At 45.5% G+C, this 22,254-nt stretch overlaps 1 protein-coding gene across 24 annotated transcripts in view; it reads right to left on the bottom strand.

The window, feature by feature from the left end:
* LOC141110879 (low affinity immunoglobulin gamma Fc region receptor III-A-like) overlaps window positions 1-22,254 on the bottom strand; it is a 110,978-nt gene that overhangs the window by 36,518 nt on the left and 52,206 nt on the right. For 22 of the 24 annotated variants that reach the window (XM_073602600.1, XM_073602599.1, XM_073602607.1 and 19 more), the window contains 3 exons: window positions 19,242-19,493; window positions 14,594-14,854; window positions 6,244-6,519 (listed from right to left, as the gene is read on the bottom strand). In XM_073602600.1, the coding sequence (XP_073458701.1) occupies window positions 6,244-6,519; window positions 14,594-14,854; window positions 19,242-19,493 (789 nt within the window). Of the gene's footprint in view, window positions 1-6,243; window positions 6,520-14,593; window positions 14,855-19,241; window positions 19,494-20,212; window positions 20,565-22,254 lie in introns of those variants that run through there. The other 2 variants (XM_073602618.1, XM_073602619.1) reach the window with 2 other exon arrangements.

Here is a 22,254-nt window from a genome sequence, read left to right as displayed (position 1 = left end):
AAATAAAACCCAGCCCCCCTGGCCCCGTGTGTCCCAACCCCGTGCCCCCCTTCCCCCCCGTTTCATTCTTCCAGCTTCTCCTCCGAATCTCCCCTCCGTTATATTCACAGTTCCACTTTCCTGTTTATGATACTATGTTCTCTCTATTTTCTGGGCACTCTTGGGACCAACTGCAACCAGTCTGGAACCTCAAATGAATCAACTCCCAGAAACAAAAAAAGGTCTGATAAGTCTGCTCTGGAACGCAACCAGAAAGATAGAGTGCCCTTTTTTATCAGCACTGAAATTAGGAAGCTCCATCGATATGTCCCACCCCAGTCTCGTACCCGCTCTAATACTGGGCGTAGTAGGGCTCTGCGCTACAATGTAGCTCTTGATAGGTCTGGTAGAATTTTCAACTGGCCCCCCTTAAAGTCTATTGTTCCTGTCTCCCAGGCTTTCTGCAAAATGGCCTCCCTATGTGCAAAATAATGCAAACGACATACCACGTCACGGGGGTGATTAATGTCCTTGGACTTTGGGCCTAATGCTCTATGAACTCTATCAAGTTCCAAATTTAAAGGCATAGCATCTTAGTATATTTTCAAAAATAGATTTTACCATGTCCTGCAGGTTTTCCTGGTCTGATGCCTCTGGGATTCCTCGCAGGCGCACATCGTTGCGTCTACTCCGATCTTCGAGGTCCTCCAACTGTAGCTGTAACGCCACCGAGGTCTCTTTTTGGGTGTAACTATATCTCTCCAGTATGCTCACCAGCTGTTCCAGGCTTTGATATGCACTCTCCCCATCCGTCACGCGTTCCGCTAGTATTTGTAGTTCACCCCGAACCAGCTCCAGCTCCTTACAGTGTGCAGCCTCCACTTTTCCAATAAGGGTTTCTATGTCTGCCCGTGTAGGGAGAGCCTGTATAAGTGTCTTTAGGTCCTCCAGTTTCAACCCCGCTGCTTCCTTCTCCCCAGGTAGGGGGATGAGAGGTGTAGCCCCCGCTACCACAGCCAACGTTCTGGGGCTCTGTGGGATAGTCTGTAGCGCTTCCACGCTGGTTCTCACTGCCATCTGTCCTTGGACTGGCTGCATAGGTGTGCTCTCCCTAGGCTGCAGCAGCACGTCTGCCTACCCTCTCTCACTTTCGGGTTCAAGTCCTGCGCCCTGTAGCGTGGGGAAGTAGCGGTGGATCTCTGGCTGCAACTCCCCCTCTCTGGGAAGCCGGATCCCGCTTGGCTGCTTTGCATGCGGTTCTCATCTCCCTCTGTCTCCTCGAGTTCATACCGCTGTAGTCTCACCAAGAGATAGCCTTGAGGTCCCACCAGACTAATCCTGATACACCGCTGGCATGTCGCTCAGTTAATCAGCCTCATACGGAGCAGGCTGGAGCCGGGAACTCGTGTCTCTCACTCCCTCACCTGGCCATGTGCAGACCCCCCCCCCCCCACAGCAGACAACTTAAAGAAGAGCTCCAGACTGCCCCCAAATGACTACAGGAGATGGTCAGAAACTGCAGACCTACAACAGGAGATGGTCAGAGACTGCAGACATGTTACAGAAGATGGTCAGAGACTGCAGACATGTTACAGGAGATGGTCAGAGACTGCAGACATGTTACAGGAGATGGTCAGAGACTGCAGACATGTTACAGGAGATGGTCAGAAACTGCAAACCTACTACAGGAGATGGTCAGAGACTGTAGACCTACTACAAGAGATTGTTAGAGACTGTAGACATACTACAGGAGTTTGTCAGAGACTGCAGACATACTACAGGAGATGGTCAGAGACTGCAGACATGATACAAGAGAGGATCAGAGACTGCAGACAGGATACAAGAGAACAAAACTGTAAGATATGTGGACAATTTAAACCGCCTCTGCCTCACATCAATCCGCGCCTTGGAATTACTCTGTAATCAACTGCAGCAGGTTCAAGCAGCTACTTTAAAAATTGAACATGTAATTAAACAATAAGACTAAAATCATAAATTATGCGAGCCAAGTCTCTGATTCGTTGTACTTATTGAAGCAGCGCTGAGTGTCCGATGTTAAAACACTTTATATAAAACAAATGCTGGAGAGACAGGAAAGTTTCAAAATAAAGATGTGGTCTGTGGTTATGAAGGTATACGTAGAAATCCTTCCACCAATAATGATCACCGTGTGAGGGGGTCGCCCCCCGTGAGATTGCACTCACCACAATTTTAGTAATCACAAGCCTTTGGATAATAATCTTTAAACTTGCCGTCTCCTTAGTTCAACCACCAGGTGGTGCAAGACCCTCTCGGTAAGTATAACATGGGGAGAAAATGAAATGCCATATAGTGTAATATTGCTTAAGGATGTTTATTAAATAATACACAAAAACAGATTCCCCCTTTTTAAAATATGCGTACCAGATACAATAGGTTAAAAGAGCATGAAAAAGTGCACTGTGCCTGTGTTATTCGTCCCCCGGGAGGTGTTCCGGACTGCACGCTGTATACAGCTAGTATTTTTCGCTTCCTGGTTACCTTCCATGGAACGCACACGTCACTTCCGGTAGATTACGACTCTGACGCGTTTCGTCACTTCCGGACGTTATCAAAGGGCGTAATCTACCAATCGTGAGGCCGGCTTTAAATATCAGTAATGGATTTAAACAGCGAATAAGAAAGGCCCAAAATCCAAAATTCATAGATTTTCTGTAGATAAACTGAGGTACAGGTGGAAGAACATTATTCAATTTTTTGTCCATTAAAAGGATGTGCCAGTGTGCTCTAAAGATATCTTCGACTTCTTTATACTGGGAATGAAATTGTGAGATAAATCCCCATTCGTTGTTTCGTTCATTTACTTTCTTAGAGAGACTCTCCTGGCTTGGTTCTTGTAGACATCTTGTTCTGGGTAGAGCTGCAACTTCTTCTACCACTTTCTGTAGCGTCTCTAATTTGTATCCTCTAGCCTCGAACCTTTCTACCAGAATTTTTGATTGTAGATGGAATACCGTGTCTTCGGAACAGTTTCTTCTCACCCTCATGAGCTGTCCTTTCGGAATATTTTTAAGCCATAGAGGGTGATGGCCACTAGTGATAGGTAGATAGCTATTCCTATCGTTTTTTTTAAATGTAAGGTAAAAAGTATGAGAGAAATTTGTAAGTAAGACATATGAGTTGTAATCTTTCCAGTGATGTCGGCAGTGTTGGTTTTAAAACAGTGTTAGCGCATCGTATGCTAAAGTCTTCCTTTGCTGACAGCTCTGGGAGCATTGATTATGAAGTGGGAGTGGCTGGCAGATCGGCCTTTCTTATTCGCTGTTTAAATCCATTACTGATATTTAAAGCCGGCCTCGCGATTGGTAGATTACGCCCTTTGATAACGTCCGGAAGTGACGAAACGCGTCAGGGTCGTAATCTACCGGAAGTGACGTGTGCGTTCCACGGAAGGTAACCAGGAAGCGCAAAATACTAGCTGTATACAGCGCGCAGTCCGGAACACCTCCCGGGGGACGAATAACACAGGCACAGTGCACTTTTTCATGCTCTTTTAACCTATTGTATCTGGTACGCATATTTTAAAAAGGGGGAATCTGTTTTTGTGTATTATTTAATAAACATCCTTAAGCAATATTACACTATATGGCATTTCATTTTCTCCCCATGTTATACTTACCGAGAGGGTCTTGCACCACCTGGTGGTTGAACTAAGGAGACGGCAAGTTTAAAGATTATTATCCAAAGGCTTGTGATTACTAAAATTGTGGTGAGTGCAATCTCACGGGGGGCGACCCCCTCACGCGGTGATCATTATTGGTGGAAGGATTTCTACGTATACCTTCATAACCACAGACCACATCTTTATTTTGAAACTTTCCTGTCTCTCCAGCATTTGTTTTATATAAAGTGTTTTAACATCGGACACTCAGCGCTATTTCAATAAGTACAACGAATCAGAGACTTGGCTCGCATAATTTATGATTTTAGTCTTATTGTTTAATTACAGGATACAAGAGAAGGTCAGAGACTGCGGACATGATACCAGAGATGGACAGAGACTGCGGACATGATACAAGAGAGGGTCAGAGACTGCGGACATGATACCAGAGATGGACAGAGACTGCGGACATGATACAAGAGAGGGTCAGAGACTGCTGACATGATACCAGAGATGGACAGAGACTGCGGACATGATACAAGAGATGGACAGAGACTGCGGACATGATACAAGAGAGGGTCCGAGACTGCGGACATGGTACAAGAGAGGGTCAGAGACTGCGGACAATGTCCCCATAACGTCCCCCAAAAGACAATGTATGCCATTTCATGAATTATGGTTTATGCATGTCTTATTGTCTTAGTGATTGATTCACATCACAACTTCATTGATACCTTTTTTTTTTTTTTTTTTTTTTTTTTGTATGATTTATGGTTTTGCTCATCACTGCCCCACACATGCAATGCATGGCTGCATGTGTGGGGTCAGTTATGAGCAAAACCATAAATCATACAAAAAAAAAAAAAGGTATCAATGAAATTGTGATGTGAATCAATCACTAAGACAATAAGACATGCATAAACCATAATTCATGAAAAATTTGTACATAATGGTGCATCAGATGTGGTCTGACTTAAGTACCTGATGATGATGATGACAGTGTGCACTGGTTTCTCACTGCAGCCTGTGAGGAGGACAAGCGCGGCCATCCAGTATTCTTCTGGCTCGCTCGGGTCTCCCACTGCCCGCAGCAGCCTGTTTTGAGGAGGACAAGTGCGGGATGTTGGCTTAGGTGACCCGCAGCAGCCTATGTGACAGTGAGCCGAGGAGGACTCTCTAGAGACCGGGAGTCAGGGACACTCGCTCAACATGTCTCCTCTCCTGTAGTAGCCAGCAAAACACACAGCAAAGCGGCTGGGGATGATGTCAGTGGGAGGCAGGAAATGAGGGCGCGGCTAACGCCCTCGGCTCAGTGTGGAGAGGCAGGGCACAGCGCCTTTTGGCTGCTTTTAGCTCCGTTCGGAGAGGCAGGGCACAGCGCGGCATGCAGGTGACGTCATCCCAAAATCAATTATGTCGGTCGCAGCATCGATGCCGAATCGCGGACGGCCGAATCGCGATACATTAAATTCAACACTCCTACTTAGCATACACACCCACTACATCTCATACCTATCTCAGAAGTCAGGGTTTCTCCCTCACGCAACACTCCATATTCTTTCTTTGCCACATCTGGTGTCTGGAACTGGGACACAGAGCATTTTAGCATCTATCTATTTATTTATTTATTTCAGGTACTTATATAGCACCGTCAATTTACGCAGCGCATATACATTGTACATTCACATCAGTCCCTACCCTCAAGGAGCTTACAATCTAAGGTCCCTAACTCACATTCATACATACTAGGGACAATTTAGACAGGATCCAATTAACCTACCAGCATGTCTTTGGAGTGTGGGAGGAAACTGGAGTACCCGGAGGAAACCCACGCAGGCACAGGGAGAACATGCAAACTCCAAGCAGGTGGTGCTGTGGTTGGGATTTGAACCAGCGACCCTTATTACTGCTAGGTGAAAGTGCTACCCACTGCACCACTGTGCCGCCCCATCTAGCACCTACTTCCACTTTACATTAACTGGGGCCCAGTATAGGATAGGAGCCCTGAGCAATTGCCCAGTTTTCAACTCTCTAAGGCTGACCCTGCAGGTCCTGAGCATCTCCCTGTGGGACAGCTAATGCTCTGACCCATCTCTGTCATTTTGCAGAGCTTTTCCAAAAACGAGAGCTCGAAAATTTCCCTACTGAATTGCAAATACAATACAAAGCACAGATCATTTAGCAATAAACTTTAAGGCTAAGTTCACATTTTAAAAAATGCACATATTTTTGCAGGTAAAAGAAAATGTGTTTTTTTGTTTTTTTCTGGAGTCTGCAGAGCATTGCACTCAAAATCAGGCAAGGCTCCTGCAGATTCTCAGCATAGCCATCTACCCATACCTCCCATACAGGCAGACAGCTACGGAAGAGCGGAAAGATCAATGAACGACGAGAGCGCTCACCAGCACCCTCGAAGTTCATTGAGAACTACAAGCCGTCTGCTGCAATGGCAGACAGTAGTTGTAATTCACTAATGCACAGAACTCTGTGAATGAATGACACAGCTATGTGGGCGGAGCCCCACAAAGATACACTCTTTTTAAATTGAGACAGTGGGTGGAGTTACTTTATTTTTTAATAAACCTAAAGAAAGTGTCTCTAGTGTGCGGTTCTAATTTGCTTACCTGTCATGGTGTCGGCAATTTCAAGTGGCAAGCTAGTTTTCTCCACTGTGTTGGTTGAAGTTCTCACTTGACATGTGTAATTCCCAGAACCTTTCTGCCAAGTAGATGAAACTGTATATCTATTAATGAGGCTATATGCCTGAACATTACTTCCATCTCTGTAGAAAGCAAACTGCAGTTTTGTTGTCTGTCTGAGCGGACTGAGACTTGTATTGCATATCAGGATCCGAGCATTACCATCAGTAATTAGTGTTAGAACTGGAGTTGTGAACAGAGCTAAAATATGAAAGTGACAAAAAATTAGCAGATCAATCTTTGTGAATGGAAAAATTTGATTCAAGAACAAGATTTTTTTTTTTTTTTTAATAGACCTGGACAGATCCACCCCCCCCATGCCGCCCCCTACCGGCACCCTTACTGCCCTGTTCTGTTAGTGCCAAACACATCAAACAACATTGCATCATTAATCATGTAATCTGAGCTGAAAAGGTTTGGGGAGCGATGGTCAGTGGGAGTCATTCATTAAAGAGGAACTGCAGTCTGCTCACATAATTTGTAATAAAAACATCTTTGCCATTCTGAAGCTTCCCTCCAACCACTTTGCATATTATTTTATATATACTGTGATTCTGTACTTGCCAAATATGCTGCAGAAATCTCCCTCCACTGAGTCTGGCTGCAACCATTTTAACTGTGGGCAGCTGAAGCTGCTGCCTGTTCACTTCCTGGATTTACACAGACACACAGAGGCACACCTCCAGCTCTGCAGTTCTCATTGGCCCTCTTATGACTCATCCCCCCTCCCTTCCTGGCAAACTCTCACGAGAGTGAGAGAGAGAGCTGTACATGATGTCATAAGCCTAGGCTTTTTTCCAGACAAGAAACAGGAAGTGGGCTGTATAAAGTATTTACTGGCAGAATTTTTTTTTAACTATCCAAAGTTAAAACAACAAGGGCAGAAGATTTAATAGATATATATAGAAAAAATGACTGAAGTTCTGCTTGAGAATCTCTTCCTGAATGTTGATACTTCCCTTTTGTTAAGGATAATAGGAGTATAATTCTTTTATTAAAATCTGAACTCCAGGTTGAAATAGAAGACATCACTTAATCTAGCTCTGTATTAATGCTGAACTCCAGGAATGACCGCATTGACCACAGGGGGGTGCTTGCTTGGCACAGCCACCATTTGCAGAACACCTTCTATTTTATTCAATGAATACTAGGTGTTCTCTGACAGGACAAGGCAGGGATCATAACATTACCACTCATCCTCTCCACCTCGTCCAATTAGAGAGTGCCTTGTATTTGTTAAATGTAGCGCACCCCCTAAGGAGCCGCAGTTGAACTGGGATCCCCCACCCTGCACAGTCAGGCACACTGAATTTCCACAGGCACTCCAGAGAACTGTCCTTGACTGTTTTTGTGGTTTATTGAGGGTTAATAACTTGGATGGTGATGGGAAATTAAGGGATGACCACTTGACTTCAGCAACAACACTTTAGCAACATCTTCAGGGACATCTTCCTATACACAGTCTATGTACAGCCTCCTTGAAAGTTGACACTCCTCCACTTTACTTGCTTGCAGACACCAGCTGGATCACTGTAAATGGATCTGACAGGCACAGTCAGATTTAGCAATGGCCTTTTGCAGGCAGGAACTAGTCCCCTTGTTGTGTAGCAGTACACAGTGATCAGCTTGCATTCTCCCTCCTGTGGACACTGGTCCCAGCAACAACTCTTCAGGCACTGCCAACCCATCTGGCTGCAGCTGCCCCTTTCACTAGCCCTCCAGTCTAAATTTCCTCGACAGTCCTCCAGACTGACTCCCACCAGCCCACCTGGCGGACTCTGCAGGAGATCTCCCAGGGAAGGGATGAAGACTTGGCACAATGCTGTCTTCATGGAGAACTGTCTACATGTGGCAGTCTCCCCCCTTGTAAGTCCCTAGTAGTGCTGCTCTATTCACACTGTCCTCCACTTGCTCCTATGCCTCCAGGAAGGGCTTTCTCCCTGTGCTGTGGCAGGATCCTTCCAGCACCTGAGCCCCGGCCCAAGCTCACCCCCCACCCAGACTAGGGGACACCCGTGAGGGCCACCGACAGCTTCTACAGTACTATATGTCCATCTTTCACTTGACTGTCCAGTTGGCATGGCTCATGCCTATTTATGGGGTGATAAAAAAGAGAGAGAGAGCGCACCAGCCTAGTGCATTATCCTTGATAAATTTATTAGTTAAAACCAAGATTAAAGTCTACTCACAAAGGTAGGAGAAAAAAATCACATTGTATACAGGCACAGGACTGATTGGTCCAATGGTAGCAGTTTTTCCAGGTCCTAGGAAGAGGACGTACGGACTGCTGCTGGCTAACGCGTTTCGAAGGTGTCCCTTCTTCATCAGAGCCTTCGCGTTAGCCAGCAGCAGTCCGTACGTTTTTCTCCTACCTTTGTGAGTAGATTTTAATCTTGGTTTTAACTAATAAATTTATCAAGGATAATGCACTAGGCTGGTGCGCTCTCTCTCTCTTTTTTATCATTACTACTAGGCTAATCCCATCCTGAAGAGCAGCAAGGCCGAAACCCATAGTCCTTCTTGAACACTGGGGATCTTTTAGCCAATACACCTGTGCGCAAGAGTATTTTTCGTTTATACTGTACTATTTATGAGGTGAACCTTGCCCCCTGCCAGCCCTCTAATGGGGATTGGCTGAGGCCCTCATAAATATTCCAAACAGCCCCTCCTAACCTCCACCACTAGCTCTGGAAATTTCTAAAACCTTCTAGACCAGGGGGACACCAGAGAAGCTGTCAGGCTGGGTCACTCAGCCCTGGCTCACTGAACCATAGTAGTTACATAGTAAGTAAGGTTAAAAAAAGACACAAGTCCATCTAGTTCAAACAAGAGAAAAAAAAAACATACACCCCCCCCCCCAAGACAAAAAAAAACATACAATCCCAGATTCACAGCTCAGGCTTAGCCCTGAGACATAGTTACATAGTTACATAGTAGGTGAGGTTGAAAAAAGACACAAGTCCATCAAGTCCAACCTATGTGTGTGATTATGTGTCAGTATTACATTACATATCCCTGTATATTGCGGTCATTCAGGTGATTATCTAATAGTTTCTTGAAGCTATCAATGCTCCCCGCTGAGACCACCGCCTGTGGAAGGGAATTCCACATCCTTACCGCTCTTACAGTAAAGAACCCTCTACGTAGTTTAAGGTTAAACCTCTTTTCTTCTAATTGTAATGAGTGGCCACGAGTCTTATTAAACTCTCTTCTGCGAAAAAGTTTTATCCCTATTGTGGGGTCACCAGTACAGTATTTGTAAATTGAAATCATATCCCCTCTCAAGCGTCTCTTCTCCAGAGAGAATAAGTTCAGTGCTTGCAACCTTTCCTCATAACTAAGATCCTCCAGACCCTTTATTAGCTTTGTTGCCCTTCTTTGTACTCGCTCCATTTCCAGACAAACAACATTTTCCTGCACTAACAAACCTACACTACAAAAATCATACATCTAGCACACACTAGAGGGTGCTACATAAACAAAATACAAGGCCTTCTGTGAATGGTGGCAGTGCAGAGTGAGCACCCCTCTGTGGTCAGTGTGCAGTGGGGAAGCCACTTGGCACAGGACCCATAAGATCATGGCTATTACTGTAATAGCACTGACTGCTACAGTGATTGCCAGCTCCGCCAGTGGCTCCTAAGATATGAGATATTCATACTCACATTGGTCCAAGCTGGTGTTCAGCTTCAATTAATACATCCTTAAATGGATTTCTTTAGTGTTTGTTGAGTGACACGATAATTCAATGACTGTTGGGTTATACTGTCACCTACAGGAGGATTTGGACACTGGCCAAAAAAACAACTAAAAAACAGTGCCAGCCTGTATAAGTACTACTTAGAGCATGCCTTTGTTTTTTGCGAATGGCCTATGGGGGATGGATGCCTTCTCTGTGCTGAAGAAAGTCTTAATTTTTTGATAGATTTTATTTTTCATTCCATCAAAATCTTACCAATTATGCTAGAGTTGCAGGGACAGCCCTGCTTTTTATTCAGCTGTCGTGTGATGGCTGTGTGCAAGGTTCAGAGCATGAGTGGTCCCCCTCCCCCCCGCTGCTTCCTGGTCGTTCCCCCGCTTACCAGAGCTGTCGGTAAGGGAGAAAACTATCAGATCCCCTGTAGTGATTAGCAGGAAGTCAAGTGAGGGCAAGATAGCCCCCCACTTGACTCTATGTCCTTAGAGGACCGTACTTCTGACATCACTTTAATTTTTAAAGCATCGCCTATGGAGATTTTTAAAGGAGATGTACAGCCAAAGCTCATTTGGCTGTACTTTTCCTGTGGATCACAGGAGTGCAGTTCGTTCTGCACTTCTATAACCCGTTTTCAGCAGAGAGCGGACTGAAATCCGCTCTCTGCTGACGTCACAGAGTTGGTCCAGGCTCTGCGTCATCACAACCATGGAGTCGGGATCTGCCTAGATCGCTGGACCCGACTCAGCCTCCCAGAGAGACGCTGAAAGGCTGAGCCGGCCGCCCCCTCCACAGCTCAGCGCTCCAGTAAGCGAGGAGGAGGCAGAGCAGAGAGCTGTGACTGACTGGCAGAGACTGACAGTGTTCGATCACTTGGTTCTCAGTGTAGAGGCGCCGGGGGGCAGATGCAGCATCGAACCGATGCTGCATTTACTTAAGTAAGTATAAATCTGCAATAACCCTGATTCCCATACTTCTCTTTTAAGTACCGTAGTTTGTCGCCATTCCACAAGCATGCTCACTTTTAAAGCATGACATCTTTTTACTCAGCGTAACATCATCTTTCACATTATACAAACAAATTGGGCTAACTTTACTGTTTTTATTTTTTTTTTAACTCAAGAAAATGTGTATTTTTACTAAAAAATTGCATTTGGAAGACCATTGTGCAAGTACACTGTGACATAAAATATTACAATGGCCGCCATTTTATTCTCTAGGGTCTCTGCTAAAAATATATATATAATGTTTGGAGGGTCTAAGTAGTTTTCCAGCAAAAAAACATTAATATAAACTTCTAAACAACAAGTGTCATTAAAAGGCCTGGTCCTTACAGCGGAGTTCCACCCAAAAGTGGAACTTCTGTTTTAAGGCCTGCTCCCCAACTCCTGTTTGTGAAACTGAGCTCCTGGGGAGGAGGGGGGGAGCAAGTACCCGAATATGACAGGTACCTGCTCCCACTTCCGTTCTGGTCGCCTAGGCGACCGTAAGTAGAAGCTCTCCCTCCCGAAGTCTTCTGGGACATATGACAGGTTCGGGACCAGTCACAGATCGCAGCGCCATTCCCGCATGTGCAGTGGGCACTCGGCTGTGAAGCCGCAAGCTGTCACAACCGGGTGCCCATGATAGAGATGCCGGCGCCACCGAGGGAGGACACAGTGAGCGGCTTTTTATTAAAAGTCAGCGCTACACTTTTTGTATAACTTTTAATAAACAACCAAATGACTGGAACTCCACTTTATGTGGTTAAACAATTGGATGCCTGTGTCTCCTCCTTCCGCTGGAACAATAGGCCTCCCAGACTTGGTCTTGTGTCCCTGAAGCAACCAATATCCTTGGGGGGCCTGGCTCTTCCCAACTTCTTTCAATATTTTCTGTCTGGACAACTGGTTCATGCCCATAGTTGGCTCACGCTTGATAAAAGGAATGCTTCAGTGGTGGTTGAGGCCGCAGTTCTGGGCTCCTATGAGGCCCTGCAATCCCTTCTGTACAGAGGTTCCAGAGCTCCTTATCCTCTCAGTTGCACCATGTTTGGCATCAGACAGGGGTCTTGCACCCTTCAGCGTCCCGTGTCTGGTCTCCACACTGGCCGCTGTGGAATAATCCGATCCTTTCCCATCTATTCAGGGTTCTGGAGCCGGTCATATGGGCGTCCAAGGGCATTAAGAAGCTAGGGGATATAGTAAGTAAATACTCCCTACCCAACTGGTATTTTTTTTTCGTTACTTACAACTACATCATGCCTACACCTCCCAGTACGGGTTGGCAGTCATTGCCCTTTAGGAAATGAACTTAGAGTCACTGCTCCACAATGATTCCATTCTTAAGACCCATTCTGTATTGTACCAGGCTGTACATCCAGCTCTTCCTGCAAGCTTGACTAAGTGCAGGGAACGATGGACGAACGATGTTCCCGACTTGGACAATGATGACTGAGATGATGTTTGGGATAATCCCTTTCAGTACCTTGTCTTCGTAAAAGATAGACTGATTTAATTCAAATTTGTTCACCACATTTACTTGGTCCCAGATAGGGTGGGAAAATTTGGGCCCACTGGTTCTTCGGGTTTAGCAATGGTCCAATTTATCTCTATGGTAACGGCCATTTCGGTGTTCCGCGAGGTGAAAGTCTGCTTGCTGGGTCTGAGGAAGCCCTTAGCCCCCACAAGGTCACGAGAGTGCATTTGAGTATGTTAGTTAGTTAGATGATTTCCAGTGCAAAACTATCTAATCCCCCTTACCTGCAGCAGCGGAAATCTCTGGTTAATTCAGTGCTTCCCCTGTACAAGGCTTCCTACGATGTTAGAGGTTGTCCAACTATATTTGACAAAATCTGGAACCCGTGGTTGGAGCACCCTGAAACTATTACAGAATCGCCAGTGTGACCGTCCACCCAAGGTCCTTTTACTGGTGTCCCAAGCCCACTTTGGTATAGCCTCTGAGGTTCCTATTTCTTAGCCGAGTCTCTCTTTGAGTGACAGTGCCCCTTATTTACAGTATTTACCCAATTTTCAGCCTCTACCATTGTGGAAGCTTGAAGATCTGTCATTATCCTCCCTGTCCTATGATGTTAAATGCATTAATGTCTCTTAATAATATCTTGCTATAGAGCCTTTGTGCAACCCCTCAATGGTAGTTCAAGCACCCTACTTAGCCTGTAATTGCGGAGCTGTATCTATGTTATTGATTGTAATTCTTGCCCTCATTGTTTTTTGATTTGTTTTTTCTCTCTGGCATTGGTTTCTTCCACTGTCTTTTGACGTAACTTGAATATTCAATAAAAATAGAATTTATTAAAAGAAAAACAGTAATCTTGTAAGTTATGTTGTGTTTATGTGTGCTAATAATGATTTTAGGGTATTTTTGTGAAAACAGTGATTTGATAAACATTTGCTGGGCCTAAAAAAATAAACTATTGCGGGGAATTGTACTGAGGGTCAGTCTGTGTCCCAGTACAATCCCTCTAGGCCTGTCTGACTGACCCAAGGGGATTGTACTGGGGGACAGATTGACCTGGAGGGGTTATACTGGGGGACAGATTGACCTAAGGGGGAAGGTTTATACTAACGGACAGACTAAGGGGGTTATAATGGGGGACATATTGACCTTGAGAGGATTAAACTGAGGTATAGACTGACCTGGGGGATATTATACTGGGGAACAGATTGACCCAGGCAGGAGGGGTTATACCGGGGGACAGACTGACCTGGGGAGGAGGATTATACTGGGGCAGACTCACCTGGGGGGGGGATTATACTGGGGGACAGATTGACCTGGGGGGGATTATACTGGGGGACAGATTTACCTGGGGGGGATTATACTGGGGGACATTATACTGGAGGACAGATTGACCTGGAGGGGATTATACTGGGGGACAGATTTACCTGGGGGGGGGGATTATACTGGGGGACAGATTTACCTGGGGGGATTATACTGGGGGACAGATTTACCTGGGGGGGGGATTATACTGGGGGACAGATTTACCTGGGGGGGGGGATTATACTGAGGGACAGATTGACATGAAGGAGGGAAAGATTATACTGGGGAGAACTGTTTTATTTACCCAGGCCCCTTAAGCCCGTCCCACCGTTAATGCAATTTGGCAACACTCACTGTTACTTATCTACTTGGAGTGCCCAAAGGTTCCCAGATCTTTTACAATCCTATCTACACTCCTAGCACAATAAAAGTCCTGCCCACTCTTTACTGTGGCATACTAAGCACACCACACCAGAATGGGGCCCAACACATGATCATGCACACAGGCTCACTGATTTCATAAAACGCCCTTGATATGAAGGTACCAATATTAGCGCGCCTTATGTTTTCCTTACATTTGAAAAAAAATATCCTTTTGAAGTACCAACCAGATGAAAAATGGCATGTAATGGGAGTGCTTGCTCTAAGCAGTGTTACAGAAGATGAAAAATTGTAGGTTCTGAATAGTGTCGTAATCTGACTAATGCTGTGCAATATAACACGACAGGCATGGGAGATCACAAGAGTAGGCTACTAACAGACAAATCACTTGGCTTTTAAAACAGTATATTCAAGAAAGAATTACCTGTACTCTTCATTTACCTTGAACAGAAAGGGTCACCTCGTCTGAGTACTTATAATAGATTAGATCATGGTAGACCTGCTTTGTGCATTTGTATCTCCCAAAAGACTTCATGAATACATTTTCAATAAATAGCTCAGATTCAGGACCCCATTTCTGAATGACATTATCATCCTTGTAAAATATAGTCTCCCCGGCAGTATATCCAGGATATTGGCTACATCTCAGTGTGATGTCATCCCCTTCAAAAATGTACTGAGGAGCCTGCAGTATGACGTAGTCTGAACGCAGAAAAAAAGAAGCATATTAGAGTAGCAAAAGTCATGCCTAAATGTAGACATCCCAAGATGTATGATATTTGTTAACCAGAATACCCCCACCCCCTCTGGTGTCTCTCTGATTTAGTTCCACTTTGTTACTAGGGGCCTAACTTCAGGGAAAAGTCCTGTCCAGTGAAATGCTTAATTTTTGGTCTCTGGGGCACTGTCATTGGAGGGACGTTACTCTTTAGAGAGGCCCACAGTGGAAGCCACCCTATAATGTCTGCTCTTAGACATTACATTACATTTACTTTGTAGTTAAAATAGTTTACAGGTTTGCTTTAAAGAGTAACTCCACTTTTGTTGAGAAAATAAGATTCCCCTCTGGGTGATCTATGTACTTTGCAGGGATTTTAACAAACTTTGTTGCAAATTCCTAACTTTTGTTATTCTGGAGAAATAGCTGTTTGTGTGTGTTCATGTGCAAAGTGAGCCTGTATGGGAGTGGTTTTGTAATTATCAATTAGCTGCTGCACCTGCAGGTCTCTTATGAGGAAATTGCAGGGTCTGCATCCCTTTAGACGTGATTTTATTTAGAAGTATCTCACCAAAAATTTATTTTTTGTTGCAGGGGATGCTCAAAATCTAACTTGTATCTTAGTCCAGACTTCTGGTAAAATCAGTGAGTCAATCACACAAGCAGGAAATGACATGTCTCGGGGTTGTTCTGTTTATTATTATTATTTTTTTTTTTGCTAATTGTTTTCCCCACAAAAGTGGAGTTACCCTTTAAGTCAGAAAGACCATCCAGTTTAAATATATTTCTTAGGATTTGTTTTTGCAAGTTTGGGCAGCACTTTCACAGTGACCCCTAATAGGATTGCATCCTCTTGCTACTTACTTACTACGCACTGTACAATTTCACTCTACAGCTCTTTGCAAATCTTTGGAGCCTCTAATGGAAGTTGTTTGTAAAATTTTCCTGGTTAGCCCAGGGGACAGGGCCGGATTAACATAGGGGCTATTGGAGCTGCAGCTCCAGGCCCCTTAGAGCCCTTTCACACTGGGGGGGGGGGGGGGGGGCGGCGTCGGCGGTAAAACGCCACTATTATTAGCGGCGTTTTACCGTCGGTATGCGGCCGCTAGCGGGGTGGTTTTACCCCCCGCTAGCAGCCGAGAAAGAGTTAAATACCACCGCAAAGCGCCTCTGCAGAGGCGCTTTGCCGGCGGTATAGCCGCGCCATCCCATTGATTTCAATGGGCAGGAACGGTAAAGGAGCGGTATACACTCCGCTCCTTCACCGCTCCGAAGATGCTGCTGGCAGGACTTTTTTTACCGTCCTGCCAGCGCATCGCTCCAGTGTGAAAGCCCTCGGGGCTTTCACACTGGAATGAAAGTAGCGGCACTTTCAGGTCGATTTGCAGGCGCTATTATTAGCGCAATAGCGCCTGCAAACCCCCCCAGTGTGAAAGGGCTCTTACCTTAAGATAGGCCCATTTCCCTAAAAAAAAAAAAAAAAAAACACAAAAAAAAAAGATTAACTTCGAGGGTCGTGGGTCGGCTACCAGGGGTCACAGAGACCCCAAATTTGAGGGTTAGGTAGCTGAAGACCTACCCCACCACTGATCAAAATGTGGGGCTTCTATCATCTTCATTCCGGAGATATGGGGCTCCTTGCGCAGCCTGTCAGAAGCTACATACAGAGCGGCCAGTTTAAATACAAGCTGGCACACCCTGTTTGCAGCAGACTGAGAGGATGAGCTCACAGTGCCTCTCCTCACTTCCTGCCAGAGGCACTGAGCTCAGTGGACAGTTTGGAGCCTGCAGAGTATGACAGGCTGAACCGCCTGTCAAACTCACCTATTGATTTCAATGGGGCCACTCTGCAACTGCAAGCCAAACTCGCTCGCAGTAGCAGCATAGTCCAACAATGTAAAACTACCATTCAGCAATGTAAAAAAAAACAAAACAAGTAGGTGGCAGTAGCACCTCATGAACGCCTGTCAGCTGCTGCTATACCACTCGTTGAAAAGCAATCCACCACAGATCACTTTTCAGAGGGCAGTAAGCATTACCGCAAATGTGAAGGAAACTTGAAACACATCATCCATTTCACACTCCCCACCAACCAGGTCACTCCCCAGCCACTTCCCATGTTAGCCACCTCCCTTAAACTTATATCACTGGTGACCATTTCCCAACCTGCAGATGAAAGACTCTACTCCAAAGGATATCACTCCCAGTTACTCCCCCCACCCGCTGATTGATATCCCTCCATGACCACCTCACACCCCCCTGCTCACAGACCTCTCTCCCCAGCCTGTCCCCACACACCCTCTCACCTGCAGATTGTGGATGGGGGAATCACTCCTGCAGTGTTATTGTGTTCTGCCAGTGGGGAGCCTTCCCTACCCACAGAATGCAATGATCAGTGTTGCTAACTATAGCTGGCAGCAGTGATTGTTTTGGGAAAAACCTGACAGGCTAGTTGTACTCAAGTCGATTAATAGATTGTACAACTAGCTAGCCCATACATAGATCGACTATGGCTGGTCTCTGCTTAATTGGCTTAATTTCAATCCATGTATGGCCCGCTTAACCACTAAGCAGTCCCTAAACATCCTTCCACAAACCTTTACATTTTTCCTTCCCAGAGTCCTTCATCCTCCTCACCTGTACATAGTGCCCGCTGTCATACCATCTACACTCCTCTCCTGTACATACTGCCCACTGTCATACCCTCCACACTTCTCTCCTATACATAGTGTTCACTGTCATACCCTCCACACTCCTTTCCTATACATACTGCTCAGTGTCATACCATCGACACACCTCTCCTGTACATATTGCTCACTGTCATACCCTCCACACTCCTCTCCTATACATAGTGCCCATTGTCATACCCTCCACTCTCCTCTCCTATACATACTGCTCACTGTCATACCCTCCACACTCCTCTCCTGTAAATACTGCCCACTTTCATAAACTTAGCTACTGTACACAGTGCCAGCTGTCATACTGTCCACACTCCTCTCCTGTACATACCGCCCACTGTGATACCCTCCACACTCCTCTCCTGTACATACCGCCCACTGTCATACCCTCCACTCTCCTCTCCTATACATACTGCTCACTGTCATACCCTCCACACTCCTCTCCTGTAAATACTGCCCACTTTCATAAACTCCACTACTGTACACAGTGCCAGCTGTCATACTGTCCACACTCCTCTCCTGTACATACCGCCCACTGTGATACCCTCCACACTCCTCTCCTGTACATACTGCCCACTGTCATACCCTCCACACTCCTCTCCTGTACATACTGCCAACTGTCTTTCTCTCCACACTCTCCACACTCCTCTCCTGTACATACTGCCCCATCATACCCTCCACACTCTTCTCCTGTACATACTGCCAACTGTCATACCCTCCACACTCCTCTCCTGTACATGCTGCCAACTGTCTTTCATACTGCCCACTGTCATACCCCCCACACTCTTCTCCTGTACATAGTGCCCAGTGCCATACCCTCCATACTCCTCTCTTGTACATAGTGCCCACTGTTATGCCCTCCACATTCCTCTCCCTCACCTGCGCATACTTCCCACTTTTATACCATCCATACTCCTCCCCTATGCCTCTTACCCACAAAAACAGTTCTTTACAATTATATTTGAATGTCCTTAATGTTACCAGCTCTAGAATTGTTAGTTCAACTAAAGGAAATCTTCTCAGTCCTCATATTTGTTTTGCCCATTATTAGTACTCATTTAATTTTGTGATTATTACTGTGATGTATAGAGGAACATAGGTGATGTCAGCTACTCTAACTATACCACTTGTAAAAAAAAGTGTCCCTGAAAATATTTTTTAAATGTTGGCAACTATGCACTTGGGCACTGCCCAATGGCCACTGGGTCAGTAGGGGCCCCATGAGAGGCTCCTGGGATCCTGTGATATTAAAGCGGTAGTAAATTTCGCTAACATTACTACTTTTTAGAGGCCCTGAGGTAGGTTATGCCATAATGTACAAGTATGCACAGCATATTAGCACATTAGGGTACACTTACCTGTCAGAATGAGCCCTCCAGCGCTGCGATCAGTCTGGCGGGTCCTGGGCGCTTCCATCTTTATCTGGTTTTCCTTCCGGGTTCTGTGCCTTGGGTCACTTGCCTTGGCTGGGCTGCGTTGCTGTCACTCCCAGACATGCTCATGTGCATCCTCTCTCTCTCTCATCCCCCGTCTCTCTCTCTCTCATCCTCCCTCCCTTATTTATTTTTATAAAAAGCCCCACCAAAATCCTCAGCACCAGGCCCATGATGTTCTTAATCCGGCCCTGCCTGGGGATGCTCAGGTTGTCTCCGTGCTAAAAAATAAATCAATCTAGAGCCAATCCTTAACTCACTATTTAGAATGTCCAATCTGACAGAGTCACTTTTGTCACTGATACTCGTCTGACACTGGTATCTTCCAATGTCTGATAGCTGGGCTTTTTGAATTGTATAGCTCTTCCCTGGATGTATCTGTTTCCCATTCTTGTACCAGACATAGGTCTCATTTACTGTAGACTTTATATCACAGCTCATTGTTATAGAATCTCCTGTAAAGATCTTGTTCCATTCTGGAGTGAAAATCACCTCAGGCTTTGTTGCAGCTTCTGCAAGAAAATACAGATGAGTTAATTTATAGAAAAAAACCCAGTCAGGAAAAGGAAAATTATTGTTTCAAAAAATTGTTATAGCTACTGATCAATGATGAAATCGTCATGGATGGGTGTCCATATTATCCACCGAGAGGTAGACAGTCTAGGAGATTACAGGAGGTTACTTGAAGATAAGTGGGGTTATCGGTATTACAGAAGTGTTCAGGGTGTGCTTAGAGTCACAGGATGATCTAGGGTCACTCAGTGACACAGGATGCTCTGTGGACATCGGATGACACAGGGTGCTCTGGGGACATCGGTTGACATAGTATGCTCCGGGGACATCAGGTGACATAGGATGCTCTGGGGACATCAGGTGACATAGGATGCTCAGGGGACCTCGGGTGACACAGGATGCTCTGGTGTCACTGGAGGACATAGAGTTGCTGGGGGTACTGGGTCACTGGTATGCCCAGAAGTGTTGGAGTCACTGTAGAAACATGGGTCACTGGAGCGCATAGGAGCACTGGGGTCAAAGAACACACTGGAGTACACAGCAGTGCTGAGGTCACCAGAGGCATGTGGGTCACTAAAAACAGGGCCAGGACAAGGGGTGGGCAGAAGGGAGGGCTGCCCTAGGCACTGTGGTATCATGTGGGGTGGGAGAGCACTGTAAGGAGATTGGAGGGGAGGGGATTGTCACAGATCAGCTGCGGAGCTGATCTGTGTCTCACCTTTACTGCTGTAGGCCTGCTGGCACCTGTTGTTCCACTAGCTTGTGTTCAGCTCTGTGCACTCGGGAGCTATGGGTGTCGCCGGCCACACCTGTTGCCTTATATATGATTCCTTCCTGCTACTTCCTGTCCAGCCCCTCATGTGCTTCCCTATTTAAATACCTTTCAAACCAGCCACTGGTTGCTTGAGCAACATTTGTTTTTGAGCTCACTTCGTGTAACCTGCCTTAAAACTGATCTTTCATGAACTGATCTCTTGTGTACCGGCTCGACTTGTTCTGATTACGTTGTCTGCAGCCCGCCCTGACCTTGGCTTGCTATCCGGCCCTCCTTTTGCTTCATCCATTCAGTGTCTTCTGGTACTTCCCTAACGAGCAGGGTGAACCGGGGGTCGTGACCTGGGGTCAGCACGCAGCTGGGTGTGTGTGCTAGGAGTGGTGTTTTAGGGGGATCTGTGTTGGGAGTGGCGATGGGGAAAGAGGACTTGTGCTCGGACGGGGGATTTGGGATTTGAACTGGGAAGGGGGATTCCAGCAGGGGGGCAGATTTTTACTGGGAGGAGGGGAAATTTTATGCTTAGGGGGACAGCATGCAGAGTTGTTCTCAGTTTTGAGAACTTGACACATGACACACATAACACATAATGCTCATGCATCTTGGGGGGGGGGGGGGCAGGCTCTAGATGACCTTGTCCTGGCACTGACTGGAAGCACTGGGGTCCCTGAAGACATAGGGACTGCTCTAAACAGTCACTGGAGACACAAGGGATGGTGAAGACACTGGAGTGCAGGGGTTGTGAAGGCAGAGGAGTGCAGGGGTCACAGTCACTGGAAGCATGGTGAACAAAGGAGGCAGGCATTGAAGGCATGGCAGGGGGCTTTGGCATGGGCATGGCAACGTGATACATAAGTGCTGAGCAATGCATCCCCTAGCCCTTTAAGGCAACACCTGTTTGCTGGTTTGCCACAGCGCTGCCACCCGCACAAAAAAGAGGAGACCGAGCACTGGATTGGCAGTTCGGAAACAGGTAAGCGCCCATTACCCCCCTTTTCTAGGACCTCCCTATTGGGTCTAGCCTGAATGGAAAGAGTACATAAAATGAATGGTGTTAGTGGAGCAATGATGTCTATTAATATATAAGTGTAAATGGGAAAATAATAACACTTATATTGATGTCAGTAAAAATATAGTTTCCTTTGATGTTGTGTCAGTGGAAAAATATTTTCCTTTACGTTGATGTCAATGGAAACATAATTCCCTGTTTCCTAGTGTGTAAAACTATTACCCCTAACAATAGTGTCAGTGGGAAAATAATGCCAACCTGTACATATGTTTTACATTGATGTCAGTGGGACAATAAAGTTCTTTAAATTGATGTAGATGGGAAAATAATGCCCCTTACAGTGTTGTCAAAGGAAAAAACATTTCCATTTCCATTCCCTTCTCTATACATGCACCACAGACTATATGTTGGCCATACAACAAGCAATTGCTTATTCCAAAAAACAATTTGGCTACTTTTTCCCAGACAGATGAGAGAAACATTATAAATAACTGCAGCACAGCTTTTATACCTTTTGGACAGGCTGTTTGAGTTTGAGGTAGAGAGCAGGCAGATTGTATCCGGAAAAAAATATTTTTATTCTATTTTTATTTGGAATGTAAAACAGAAAATGTCATTTCAGTGTTTTTTGAGATAGACTGCTATTTCTTGTTTCATATTTTTATCAAGTAAACAAAAGGGTATGTACTACAATGCTATAGAACAAGGATTACATTGACAACTCAAAGAAGGGTCACCATAGATAACACTGAAAAGATTCAAGAGGAGAAGCAAATCAGTATAAATAGCATCTTAGTGGAGATCAGAGCATATTCAGAATCGCCTTGCATATGTAGTGAACATAATATTGAAAAATTCCTATGGATATTAAGGATCATAAGGTCAATACCCTATAGCAAAGGAAAAAAAGGAAGAAAGACCAAGGAGGAAGAAGAAAAAAGGAACCAAGAAAAGTAGAAAAAGAGAGACCTAGACATCA

Source organism: Aquarana catesbeiana, linkage group LG10 (genome assembly GCF_042186555.1).
Source record: "Aquarana catesbeiana isolate 2022-GZ linkage group LG10, ASM4218655v1, whole genome shotgun sequence".
NCBI classification, from domain to species: Eukaryota; Metazoa; Chordata; class Amphibia; order Anura; family Ranidae; genus Aquarana; species Aquarana catesbeiana.
The sequence above is the reverse complement of the archived record's forward strand: the minus strand, read 5'-3'. Positions and strand labels throughout refer to the sequence as shown.